The 13,155-nt window shown below is 43.0% G+C and overlaps 1 protein-coding gene across 1 annotated transcript; it reads left to right on the plus strand.

Annotated features, from left to right (window-relative positions):
- Window positions 1-11,401: 11,401 nt before the first annotated feature.
- Window positions 11,402-12,880, plus strand: LOC110301009 (proline-rich protein 23A3-like). Its single transcript, XM_021171223.1, has one exon. It carries the CDS (start codon window positions 11,562-11,564, stop codon window positions 12,120-12,122), a length of 561 nt encoding a protein of 186 aa, XP_021026882.1. The 5' UTR covers window positions 11,402-11,561; the 3' UTR covers window positions 12,123-12,880.
- The last annotated feature ends 275 nt before the right edge of the window (window positions 12,881-13,155 follow it).

Genomic DNA, 13,155 nt, shown 5'->3' on the forward strand with positions numbered 1-13,155 from the left:
TGGGACTTCCTGACACTTCTTGAAAACAGTGACAGGGTTGTGGCTTTTTGGTGTCCCTGGGGCATGGGTAGGGCCCATCAGTGGGAGACAGGAAGCTCTCTTGAGCCTGAATTCTCCTCCTGAAGTCCGGGGTCTTCTTCAACTGCACACTGATATGTGGTGGATCCACATTGCAAATCTGAAGCACAAGGACCCCTTCAGGAAAGCTCTAGTGAGTCTAGGCAGTGTCTCTTGACTATGGCCCAATCTCTGGACTAACTTTGGTAGAGCCCTGGAGGTGGACCCGTTTTTTGTAAATCAAGAAGCTTAAGCCAAACATGTTTTTGTACCCATTGTACACCCATGAAATTGTGTAATAATTAGCAATCATCTATTTCTGTAATAACTTCTGTCAGTAGGTGAACCAATCTTAACTTTAACAGAGGTAAGTACCCTCTGGTATGAGGAATGGTGTACCCTATAAAGGGCAAAGGAAAGAAGAGTCATTCTGTCATCCTCAGTCTCCAAGGTCAATTTTATTATGGTCCCTTTTAAGATTCTAGTAATTGTCTCTGCCTATCCTGAACTCTGGGGCTGTAAGCACAATGAAGTTTCTAATCAATCCCCAGAAGACTAGCCAATCTCTAACTTACCTGGGACACAAAGGATGGTCCATTGTCTGACCCTATAAGCTTAGAAGAAACACACCTTGGAAGAATTTCTTTTAGTAGTTTCTTTGTTATCATCCGCACAGTCTCATGCTTAGTTGGCAAGTGTCTCAGTCCATCCTGAAAAGGTATCTATAAACACCAGCAAGTATTTGTATCTGGGAAGTCCACTTCCCAAAAGAATCCTGGCTTGGTGCTCAGGGATTCTCATTGGCAAATACATTAGTCAATTAACAGACCCTACAATTTGTGACAATTTCAGTTATTTTCAAATTGGTATCTCTATCTAATGTGGACTGGCAGACTAAGTCCTGCATTCTGCAGGGTCATGTTTTTGAAGTACAAAGGATCTTGTTCTATATGCTTATACCCATTTTCTCTGGTACAAATAGTTGTAGTCAGCTGTCCTTTGTCATCTTTTATGACACTGAGATATGGGCAGGGGTTTTTTTGTTTTTTGTTTTTTGTTTGTTTTTGTTTGTTTTTTGTTTTTTGTTTTTTTGGTTTGTTTTGGGTTTTTTGGCCCAGATCACATTTTCTGACTAGTCAGAGAGTATGGGATCTCCTGGACCTCGGGCAATCAAGGATATAAGGAGCCCAGTTTTTTCAAAATAACTTATTTTTTTATTAGATATTTTCTTTATAGACATTTCAAATGCTATCTCAAAAGTTTCCTATGCCCTCCCTCCGCCCTGCTCCCCTACCCACCCACTCCCACTTCTTGGCCCTGGCTTTCCCCTGTACTGGGGCATATAAAGTTGGCAATATCAAGGGGCCTCTCTTCCCAGTGATGGCCGACTAGGCCATCTTCTGATACATATGCAGCTGGAGACACGAGCTCTGGGGGTACTGGTTAGTTCATATTGTTGTTCCACCTATAGGGTTGCAGATACCTTCAGCTTCTTGGGTGCTTTCTCTAGCTTCTCCATTGGGGGCCCTGTGTTCCATCTTATAGATGACTGTGAGCATCCACTTCTGTATTTGCCAGGCACTGGCATAGCCTCATAGGAGACAGCTATAACAGGTCCCTTCAGCAAAATCTTTCTGGCATATGCAATAGTGTCTGGTTTTGGTAGCTGATTATGGGATGGTACCCCGGGTGGAGTAGTCTCTGGATAGTCCATCCTTTTGTCTTAGCTCCAAACTTTGTGTCTATAACTCCTTTCATGGGTATTTTGTTCCCTATTCTAAGGATGAATGAAGTATCCACCCATTGGTCTTCTCTCTTCTTGATTTTCTTGTGTTTTGCAAATTGTATCTTGGGTGTTATATGTTTCTGGGCTAATATCCACATATCAGTGAGTGCATACCTAAGGACTTCTTTTGTGATTGGGTTACCTCACTAAGGATGATATCCTCCAGATACATCCATTTGTCCAAGAATTTCATAAATCCATTCCTTTTAATAGCTGAGTAGTACTCCATTGTATGAATGGACCACATTTTCTGTATTCGTTCCTCTCTTGAGGGACATCTGGGTTCTTTCCAGCTTCTAGCTATTATAAATAAGGCTGCTATGAACATAGTGAAGCATGTGTTCTTATTACCAGTTGGAACTTCTTCGGGGTATATGGCCAGGAGAGGTATTGCTGGATCTTCTGGTAGTATTATGTCCAATTTTCTGAGGAACCTCCAGACTGTCTTCCAGAGTGGTTTTACAAGCTTGCAATCCCACCAGCAGTGGAGGAGTCTTCCTCTTTCTCCACATCCTCGCCAGCATCTGCTGTCACCTGAATTTTTGATCTTAGTCATTCTGACTGGTGTGAGATGGAATCTCAGGGTTGTTTTGATTTGCATTTCCCTGATGATTAAGGATGTTGAACATTTTTTCAGGTGCTTCTCAGCCATTCAGTATTAGGAGCCCAGTTTTTATGGCCACCCTCTGGGCTATTGTGTTGCACTCTGGAGTTGAGTTTAGACATTCCTTCTACCACCAGAAGGCCTCTCTGCCTATAAATAGCCACATGGATATGAGCAGTAGCAAAGGCAACAGTAGCTATCTGTGTCTCTAATCTTTTCTCAGCTCTAACACCTTGTTCAGAGCTTTCAGCTCAGTTTTCTGGGCTGATCCTTGCCAGGAGTGGCTTTGTCCATATAATCTCGGTGTTTGAGACTACCACTGCCTTATCATACCACTGACCATCCTGCATGAGGCTGTTGCCACTGGTGAGCCATGTTGCCTCTGCATCCATCTGAGCATTCATGCAGAGGCCCTTCAATAGAGGTCAGGGTCAGGCAGCAGGGTATCTAAAAAATAATCATGGAGGTATTCAAGAAGAGAGGCTGGTAATGAGTCATTCAGTACCATCTTTAACCAGGAGGTCATTGCTGCACTGGTGTGTAAACAGGTCGGGGGCCAGCTGCTTCCACTTAGTGACACATTGGCCATTGGCTGATGCCAGGGCCAGAAGTCTGAGTATGCATCACCTGGTCTAGGGAGGTCACATGTAGCTGGTAGAGTAAGGCCTTCTGAGTGGAGGCTCAATAGTCCAAATATTTCAGGGCCTCTAAGGGGTCCTGAGTTTTAGTTTTGTTTCTGTTGCCACCAGGAAGTCATTTATAAACTGATGAAGAGACTTTATCTTTAGGTTTAAGCAAGAAAGAATATTGAACTTCATTATCAACAATAAAAAACCTGGTGGGGTTCCCTTTTACTTTTAGAGTTACCCTGGGTTTGGGGAGGGGACAATTTTGATCTTTAGTGTCCTCCCTTATCGACTTATTTTTTGTTTTAAGCATCTCTTAGGGTCTTCTGGATTGGTCATGGCTGCCAACAGGATCTTTTCCCGTCTCAAGCCTGTTGCTTTTGTCCTTTCATCTGCCTCACTTCTGTAGCCACTCTTCTATTAAATACTCTCTCTGCCACTATCACTAACTCCCTCAGACTCCTTTCTCCTAACCTCTCAACCTTCTGGAGGTTTTTCTTAATATCTGTTTCTGACTGACTAATAAAAGCTAGAGAACTAGCTGCCTTTGCTTCTGGTGATTCAGGGTTCATGGGGGTGTGTTGTTGAAATGTATCAATGACTGTCTCTAAAAACACTTGCAGGGCTTTCATTGTCTCCCTTGAAGCGGCCCTGAAACGTGACAGCAGAGCCTGATGCTAGACCAAGAGTCTCTTCTTAGCTTCAAAGGTGTTAAAATCCCAGTATGGGCAAGTTAGGAAAAAGCAAGTATCAAAAGTTGCTTGATTAATAATGGGCTCCCCTGTGAGGGTAGGATCCAGCCTCCTACCTTCTGTCTGGATCCTTTCCCTCTCCTCTGTGGTAAAGAGGGCCTATAAAAGTTATTGACAGTCATCCCAAGTGTGCTGGTGACTTAAGAGGACTGTCTCTAAGAGATTGATTAGATTTCTAGGGTTGTCTGAAAAGGGAGAATTCTGAGTGTTCCACCTATAAAGGTCACAGGTGGCAAAGAGCTTGTAGTGATAGGGCTGATCCCCTTGGTCATCAACTGGCCCTGCTATGCACACTGTGATTCAGAGGGCATCCCATGTCTGCTCCATGTACCTGAAGTAGGCCTGTGATGGGGCTGCCTGCTGCCCAGTTGCCAGTGGCAGCTGCTATTCCACCCAAGGGGTTAAATAAGGTGGGGGTGGAAAAATAACATCTTCCTCTATCCCTCATTAGCTAACCAGGTAGAGGAGTGGTACAGAAAAGGATGGATGACCTAGTATTTCTTCCTTCGTGTCCTGGACTTCTTGTTAGCCAAGGCAAGGACTTCTGCTGGTTGTCTTGGGAGAAAAGTTTCAGCTAGGAAGGTGGGTCCTCTAGGAGATCTCACCAAACAACCACAGAAGGTATTTTGTCTGGAAGGTCAAACTTGGGTATAAAAATTACCTTTTCAATACCTTGGACCAATTTCAAATCAGAGGGCTCTTCTGGGGACCAGTTGGTGTTGAAAGTGGGCCATTCTGACCTGCAGAATGTGGATAATTTATCTTTCTTAATGAGTCAGAGATTTTCCCCTCATTCCTTTAAAATCCTCAAAGTCACTGAGAAGCAAGTCCAAAGGGATTGAAGGTGTCTGTCCCATGTTAATACACCTGTCAAAGTCACTTTGTAACAACAACAACAAAAACCCTAAATACAATAACAGAGAAACACAAATGTAACCTTCCCTCTCTACCAAGTAGAGACAAGAAACAACCAGAAAGTAATTCTCGTGAAAAAGACCTCTCTAAATCCCAAAACACAAATGAACCTTCTCTTTCTATAAGGCAGAAATGAGAAATAACCAGAAACTGGTGCACACCCACACAAAAAAGAACCATATTGGTGGGTGTCTCTCAGCTCCCCTGAGCCAATGTCCACCCCATACTAAGACTCAGAATGTCTCCTGGCCCAGACTTAGCCATAGCTCCCAGACTCATCTGTCCTAACTGGAAACCAGCCACAGAAACCAATTCAAGGCCTTGTTCCCAGAAGGATGGGGTCATTTAGAATCAATGAACAGAAAAAGGCACAACCAGAAACAAAAATTGACCAAAACCAGAAAAAGATACTGTCTGCAGTAACAAGAACCAACCAGAAGGTGGCACGCACAGAAGACAATGTGGTGTCACTCAGAATCTGTGAAAAGAGACAACTAGCAACAAAGACCAAAACCAGAAAAAGATACAGCCCACAGTAACAAAAACCAACCACAAGTTGGTGCTCACACAAATGACAACCCTCAGTAATGCACAGATGTTTACTCCAACATGGAAAAATCACCATGGCAACATAAGTCACTTATCTTTACACACACTTTTGTTATGCTCTGTAGATCTCACAAAAGTTTTAACATTCAGACAAATTAGCCACCACACAAATCACAAGGTTTTTGTGCCAAGGCACAAGCACTCACGTGCTCAGACTACATAGAAAACTTCCTACACTCAAATTCCTCAGCAGAGCTCAAACCTAGAAGAATTACTATGGCAACAGAAGCCACACCTCAGCAGAAATAAATCACCTCAGCAGGGCTGGAAAAGTTATCACATTTACATTACACAAGCTTGTGTCCACTCTGCAGATCTCACACAGAAAGCTCAGACCAATTCAGTGCTCAGACAATCAAGAAGCAGGAATCTCAACACTGTTGCAAACATAAAAACACAAATACCTAGACTAGTTGTATTGGTTTCAATATCCTCCAGACTGATACTCCTGTAAGACATGAGGAACTTCCTAACCAAGTGTTAGTGATCCCCAAGAAAACCAGACAGGAGCCAGCCAGTCTGATGCAACTCACAGCACGATCTTTTTTTTTTTTTTTAAACATTTCAAAATTTATCCCCTTTCCCAGTTCTTCATACTCCCCCCAAAACCCCATCCCATCCCCCTCCCCCTGCTTTTATGAAGGTGTTTCCCCACCCACTCCCAACTCCCCACCATCCCATTCCCCTCCACTGGGGCATCAAGCCTTCACAGGACCGAGGACTTCTTCTCCCATTGATGCCCAACAAGGCCATCCTCTGCTACATACGAGGCTGGAGCCATGGGTCTCTTCACGTATACTCTTTGGTTAGTGATTTAGTCCCTGGGAGATCTGGAGAGTCTGGTTGTTTGATCTTGTTGTTCTTCCTTTAGGGTTGCAAACCCCTTCAGCTCCTTCAGTCCTTTTTCTAACTTCTCCATTGGGGACCCACTGCTCAGTCCAATGGTTAGCTGAGAGAGCATCTGCTTCTGTATTTGACAGGCTCTGACAGAGCCTCTTTGGAGAAAGCTATATCAGGATCCTGTCGGCATGCACTTCTTCTTAGCAGTCACAATACTGTCTGCATTTGGTGACTGTATATGGAATGAATCCCTAGGTGGGGCAGTCTTTGGATGGCCTTTCCTTCAGTCTCTGCTCCACATTTGTCTTTGTATTTGCTCCCAAGAGTATTTTGTTTTCCCTTCTAAGAAGAAGTGAATCATTCACATTTTGGTCTTCCTTCTTGATCTCCATGTGGTCTATGAATTGTATCTTGGATATTCCAAGCTTTGGAGCTAATATCCACTTATCAGTGAGTGCATAGCATGTGTGTTCTTCTGTGATTGGGTTAACTTACTCAGGATGATATTTTCTAGTTCCATCCATTTGCCAAAGAATTTTATGAAGTCATTTTTTTAATAGCAGAGTAGTACTCCACTGTGTAAATGTATCACATTTTCGGTATCCATACTTCTGTTGAGAGATATCTGGGTTCTTTCCAGCATATTGTAAATAAGGATTCTATGAACACAGTGGGGCATGTGTCCTTGTTACATGTTGGAGCATCTTTTGGGTATATGCCCAGGAGTAGTGTAGCTGAGCCCACTATGTTCATAGCAGCCTGATTTATAGTAGTCACCTGAATTTTTTATCTTAGCCATTCTGACTGGTGTGGGGTGGAAACTCACGATTGTTTCGCTTTTCATTTCCCTGATGACTAAGGATGTTGAACATTTCTTTAGGTGCTTCTCGGCCATTTGATATTCTTCAGTTGAGAATTCTTTGTTTACCTCTGTACCCCATTTTTAATATGGTTATTTGATTCTCTAAAGGCTAACTTCTTGAGTTATTTGTATATATTGAATATTAGCCCTTTCTTGGATGTAGGATTGGTAAAGATCCTTTCCCAATCTGTTGGTTGCCATTTTGTACTATGGACCATGCCCTTTGCCTTACAGAAGCTTTGCAATTTTAAGAGGTCCCATTTTTCTATTGTTGATCTTAGAGGAGAAGCCATTGGTGTTCTGTTCAGGAATTTTTTCCCTGTGCCCATGTATTTGAGGCTTTCCCCTTCTTTCTCTCCCATTAGTTTCAGTGTATCTGGTTTCATGTAGAGATCCTTGATACACTTGGACTTGAGTATTGTACAAGGAGATAAGAATAGATCGATTTACATTCTTCTACATGCTGACTGCCAATTGAACCAGCACCATTTGTTGAAAATGCTGTCTTTTTTCCACTGGATGGTTTTAGCTCCTTTGACCAAGATCAGTGACCATAGGTGTATGGGTTCATTTCTGGGTCTTCAATTCTATTCCATTGATCTTCCTGCCTGCCTCAGTACCAATACCCTACAGTTTTTAATCACTATTGCTTTGTAATACAGCTTGTGGTCAGGGATTGTGATTCCCCCAGAAGTTCTTTTATTATTGAGAATAGTTTTCGATATACTTGAGTTTTTGTTATTCAAAATAAATTTGCAAATTGCTCTTTCCAACTCTATAAAGAATTGAGTTGGAATTCTGATGGGGACTGCACTGAAGCTATAGATTGCTTTCAGCAAGGTGACCATTTTTACTATATTAATCCTGCCAATCCATGAGCAGGGGAGGTCTTTCCATCTTCTGAGATCTTTGATTTCTTTCTTCAGAGCCTTGAAGTTCTTGTCATAAAGATCTTTCACTTGCTTGGTTAGAGTCACACCAAGGTATTTTATACTGTTTGTGACTATAGTGAAGGGAATCATTTCCCTAATTTCTTTTTCAGCCTGTTTATTCTTTGAGAAGAAGAAGGCTACTGATTTGTTTGAGTTAATTTCATATATCAGCACATTGGTGAAGTTGTTTAGCAGTTTTAGGAGTTCTCTGGTGGAATTTTTAGGGTCACTTATATATACTATCATATCATCTGCAAATAGTGATATTTTTACTTCTTCGTTTCCAATTTGTATCCCTTTGACCTCNTTTTGTTGCCTAATTGCTCTGGCTAGGACTTCAAGTACTATATTGAATAGGCAAGGAGAGAGTTAACAGCCTTCTATTCAAGCTAGATCAGCCCACCCGCCAATGCACCACCATCACACAGGACAGTTTTGGTCGGGAGGGAGCCCTGAATATCTATCTGGGCAAGGCTTTATAGTAAGCAGCAAGCAAGGGATAAGTATGCAAGCATTTAATTGGAAAGCTACTGTAGCCTTTAACATAATTGGCTAATGCTGGGTGTCATATAATTTGATTTCTGCTTCCCTATGCATTGGTGATAGGTAGGCAGGAAGTAGGCTTGTAACCTGGGGGTGCAGGTTTGTTAGAGGAATAACCTGGCCTTCTTGGAAGTGTAACCTGGAAACTCTAGTCTTATTGGGGATTAGCCTAGAGACTGGAGCTAGGCTCAGGTTTTGTTGGGGGACAACTTAAAAACTAATGCTAGGTATCAGCCTGTTAGTTTATTTGAGTTCAAACTTAGGTCAGGTTCTATAAAATGGGGTCTGAACGTATAAGATTTGACCTCTCATCAGAAGAGTGGTTCCCCACCTATACCCTTCAGAGCTTTTCAATGACTCTTGCCAGGTGATCTCCTATCAGACATCCTGCATATCAGATATTTACTTTATTCTAACAGTAGCAAAATTACATTAGTAAGTAGCAATGAAAATACTTTTATGTCTGAGGAGGATGGGGATCACCACAACATGAGGAACTATATTAAAGGGTCCCAGGATCAGAAAGGTGAGAACTACTGCCTTAAAAGGACTTACAACTTTTGCAGCATTCACAAGACTCTTAGCCACCTGTGACTCCAAATCTAGACTACCTGACCCCCTCTTCTCTCTTGCATGCCTGAAGGGCCTATGAACTAGCAAAGGCAAACTAACAGGTACATAAACCAATAAATATATGGGTTTAAAAAATGAGAAAATGAGAAGTTAAAAATTTTTTGACACAGGGAGCACCTGGTGGCTATGGTAGGTTAACAGTTTGTCTCCATGTGGGATTGACAAACACACAGGGATGTAGTCCACCTGTGAGGGGTTGTTCTTGATTGAATTGTTTGAAGTGGGAAAACCTACCCTGAATCCCGTTCTTTGGAGGAGGAAATATCTTGCACAAGTAATCCAGCCCTTGGGAGGTGGAGAGAAGTCACTAGAAGTTTGAGGCTATCCTCAACTATACAGCTTTTTAGGCGAATCAGGTTGGTTACATGGCACTGTGTCTTTAAAAAAAAAAAAAGAAAGAAAAAGAAAAAAAAAAGAAATGCTAAATGGTTTATTTTGTTTTGGGTTTTTTGGGGGGGTTGTTTTTTTGTTTTGTTTTGTTTGGTTTGGTTTGGTTTTTTGGTTTTGGTTTTTTGAGACAGGGTTTCTCTGTATAGCTCTGACTGTCCTGGAACTCACTTTGTAGACCAGGCTGGCCTCCAACTCAGAAATCTGCCTGCCTCTGCCTCCTGAGTGCTGGGATTAAAGGCGTGCGCCACCACACCCGGCTGCTAAATGTATTTTTAAAGTCATAAAATTACAGTGGCACATACTTAGGAAAATGAACAAAGCCGATGAAGAGGACAGGGCAATGGGGCATGAGTCATGCCAAAGTCTGTCTTACACATGCAGAGAATGGCATCACGAAACCAAAGGCAAAATGAACATATTTGGGGAGGCCTATGGGAGACATTTTCCAAAATGCTTACTCAGCATGGCAGAGAGTATCTTGACAGGGCTGTCTTCCTGTCACTTAACCTTTATCACCAATAGATGTCAATATATTCCCATAGTAACTGCATTGATCTAACATTTAAGTGGCTACTCAGTAGAAATGCAAATAAAAGTGTGGTAAACTCACCCATCAGAGAGCAGGGCTACATAGCAAGTACACCAGACACTACATTGACTTAGCCGAGGCCTCTAAAATATAGTCAATAAATAAGAAAATAATAAACATAGCAAAAGAAGTGCCCAGGCTGTGTCCCTGAGCTGTTGTGCTTGTCTGGTGTGTGTGAAGATGATCTCTAACAGAGGACTGAAGGGGGAGAGGAGAGAGAGAGCCTAAAAATGGTTTCAAGTCCCAGATATATGTAAATAGAACAAATGCCCAAAAAATGCCACTTAGAAATTATACAGATCTGATCATTTTCAACACAAACAAAGGATTTAATTCTGAAAAAAATTTTCCCACCCGTAATGACTTGTAAGGATGAACTAATTTCTCAGATATGATTCAAGCAGTCCAGGCTAGCCTTGAGGTCACTGTGTATCCAGACTGCCCTAGTTGTCACTATGTAGGAAGCTGACCTTGAACTCATAATCTTGCTGATCCTGTCTCCCAACTTGTGGTTGTGGATGCTCTAAACTATTCACAGGAATACTTTTTTGATATTTCTGGGGATCAAATCCATTGACCTCCAGCATGCTAGGCAATTATTCAATCACTTATATATTTTCCCAGATCAATTATGTCCTTCAATTTAATACAAATTTGGGTCAATTATCTAATTGAAAAATAGGCAAATACAAATGTCTTAGTTATTGGAGTTAAGTACCAAGCTTGATCTCCAAGGAACAATGGAAGTTTCTTTTTAGTAATTTCCATTTCAATTTTGTTTTGTGGATAAAATTTCTAGGTGGGAATGGACAAAGAGTTCATGTCAACGTGCCAGGAGGTGAAAAAATAGTTTTCCTGTATGTGATGCCACAAATAAAGGCAATGTAAACTATAGGGACACCCAGGAGCAAATTCCTTTTCTAAACCCCCAAATCTCCCAACATTCCCTTGCCACACCCCACCTGCACCTCCAGAAACAAACACACCCACATATGAACATGCACACACACACAAACACACATTTCTAGGTAGAGATGGGACAGAGTTCATGACAACCCGGCAGGGGTTGGGAAAATAATTTTCCTCTGTGTGATGTCAATAAAGGCATAAGGACATTCAAAGGCTGATTTCCTTCTCTGAAACCCAGATATTCCCAACAATCCTCCTCCCTGCCACAGCCTCTGAGGGCCTGATTTCTAGGCTCCACCTTACCTAGGTGGAGCTTCCTACATAAAGAACCAAGGTCCTCTCCCAGGCAACACTCCAGATGAGCTAGTCCTTCTGATAAAAATCTGCTCTCTCCCAGAGAGCCCACTGATTCTCTTGAAAAAGCCTGCTAGACAAGAGTTGTACCTGAAAGAGGTCCATCACCAGTATCGCACCTCTTTAGGCACCACCCACCAAGTGCAAACAAAATCACAACATGGAGGGAGTGAGGCCCAGCAGCACCAGCGCTGACCTCGGGCCCACTCCTGCCAAGCACCCTCGCCTCCAACTACAGCAGCCTGCTCAGTGGGACCTGGAACGGCCTATCCAGCCCTCGACCTGGCAAGGACAGGCTGAGATCTCGCCCACCAGCCCGCTTGGGTCAACTCTCCTGGACATGCGCTGGGAACTCATACACAGCCAGACGGGATCCTTCAGTTCTTCAGTAAGAGACAGCAAGGGCTTGGAATACGCCTCTCCCTCAGGGATGCCGTGGATGAACGCTCCAGATGGCCTGGACCCAGGCCTTCATCTCTCATCTTCTTCACTAGGTGGTCAAGTCCCAGATGGCTGGAGTCCTTCAGCCTCTCCTGCTGCTGAGAGTTATGCTCTGTGGTCCACCTGGAATCTCAAAGGCAGCATGCTGAAGCCTCTTCCAGACTCGCCTCTGCAGCCTCTCCCTCCATCTCCTCCTCCTAGTCACCAAGAACAGTGCCCTCTGAGTCCTGTGAGACCTACTTGCCCTCCATGCAAGGCCAGGAGGCGCCTCCTCTTCTAGGAAAAATGGACAGCTCCAGCAACACACACCAACATGAACAATTAATTACCCGGACTCCCAGACCTCCTGTGGACACCCAACAACCTAATGTTGAGCCTGTGTGCACACAGTGCTTTCTGCTGCACACTAGAGACAGGAGATAAAGTCTTCAAGAAGTGTGGAGACACTACATCATAGCTTGGAAGTTTAAAAAAAAAAATCTGCCTTTGACAACCAGAAGATGGATTGACAAACTTGGAGCTTTATCTCAAAACCTTCCATTTCCCCATCCTTGGTGGTTCCCGGTAAGAAACCTGACAGCTCTACTGTTTCTCCCAAAGCAAGAAACCACTGGGTTTGCTCTGCTGCCAGTGTCTGTCCTTACTGTTTTTCCGTGGCTGAATAAAGACTTATCCAGGTTGGTTCAAGCTGCTCTCCTCAGAAACTGACAATACCATAGGAGGAGAAGATGGTTCCAGCCCTGAATGGATGATGTCTTCCCTTCTTCTCATCCATCCCTCTGCCTGCTGGAGTGGTCTTCACCTGTCAGTCTCCTCAGAGGGAGACTTGATGCAGATTGTCACCAGCTGTGTTCAGTATTCACTGGATGGATCGCTCTTTTCGACTTTAGCATTAGATTCATGGAAAGTGTTTGGGGTTAGTGTTCTTCCAAATTGTTTTATATTTTTAACTTAGTAAAATTTTTTTATCTCCAGTAAACTTGTATGAAATGTTCAGTCATTGTTGAATTTGCCTCATCGTGTATGGAAATAAAATATTACCTGTAAAGTTTAAGCCTATGCCATAATTTTGTTTTCTTGAAGCTTTAAGACACCGTGGGGAACAGCTTACAGGTGCACATAATCACAAAATGAAAATAACACAGAAGCAGCAAGGTCTGTCAGCTGATGTTGGAGCTGACATGATATAGGGGCTGAAAGAATGGGTTGGGCCTGGTGGTGTTGGTACATGCTGTTGGTCTCAGTACTCACAAAGCAGAGACAGGCAGATCCCTGAATTTGAGGCTAGCTGGGCCCACAAAAGCCCTGTCTTA

This window comes from Mus caroli, chromosome 9 (assembly GCF_900094665.2).
Source record: "Mus caroli chromosome 9, CAROLI_EIJ_v1.1, whole genome shotgun sequence".
Taxonomy (NCBI): Eukaryota; Metazoa; Chordata; class Mammalia; order Rodentia; family Muridae; genus Mus; species Mus caroli.

Bases quoted from the DNA above. Each gene is read 5' to 3' on its own strand.
- LOC110301009 (XM_021171223.1), top strand. From the start codon at position 11,562: ATGGAGGGAGTGAGGCCCAGCAGCACCAGCGCTGACCTCGGGCCCACT.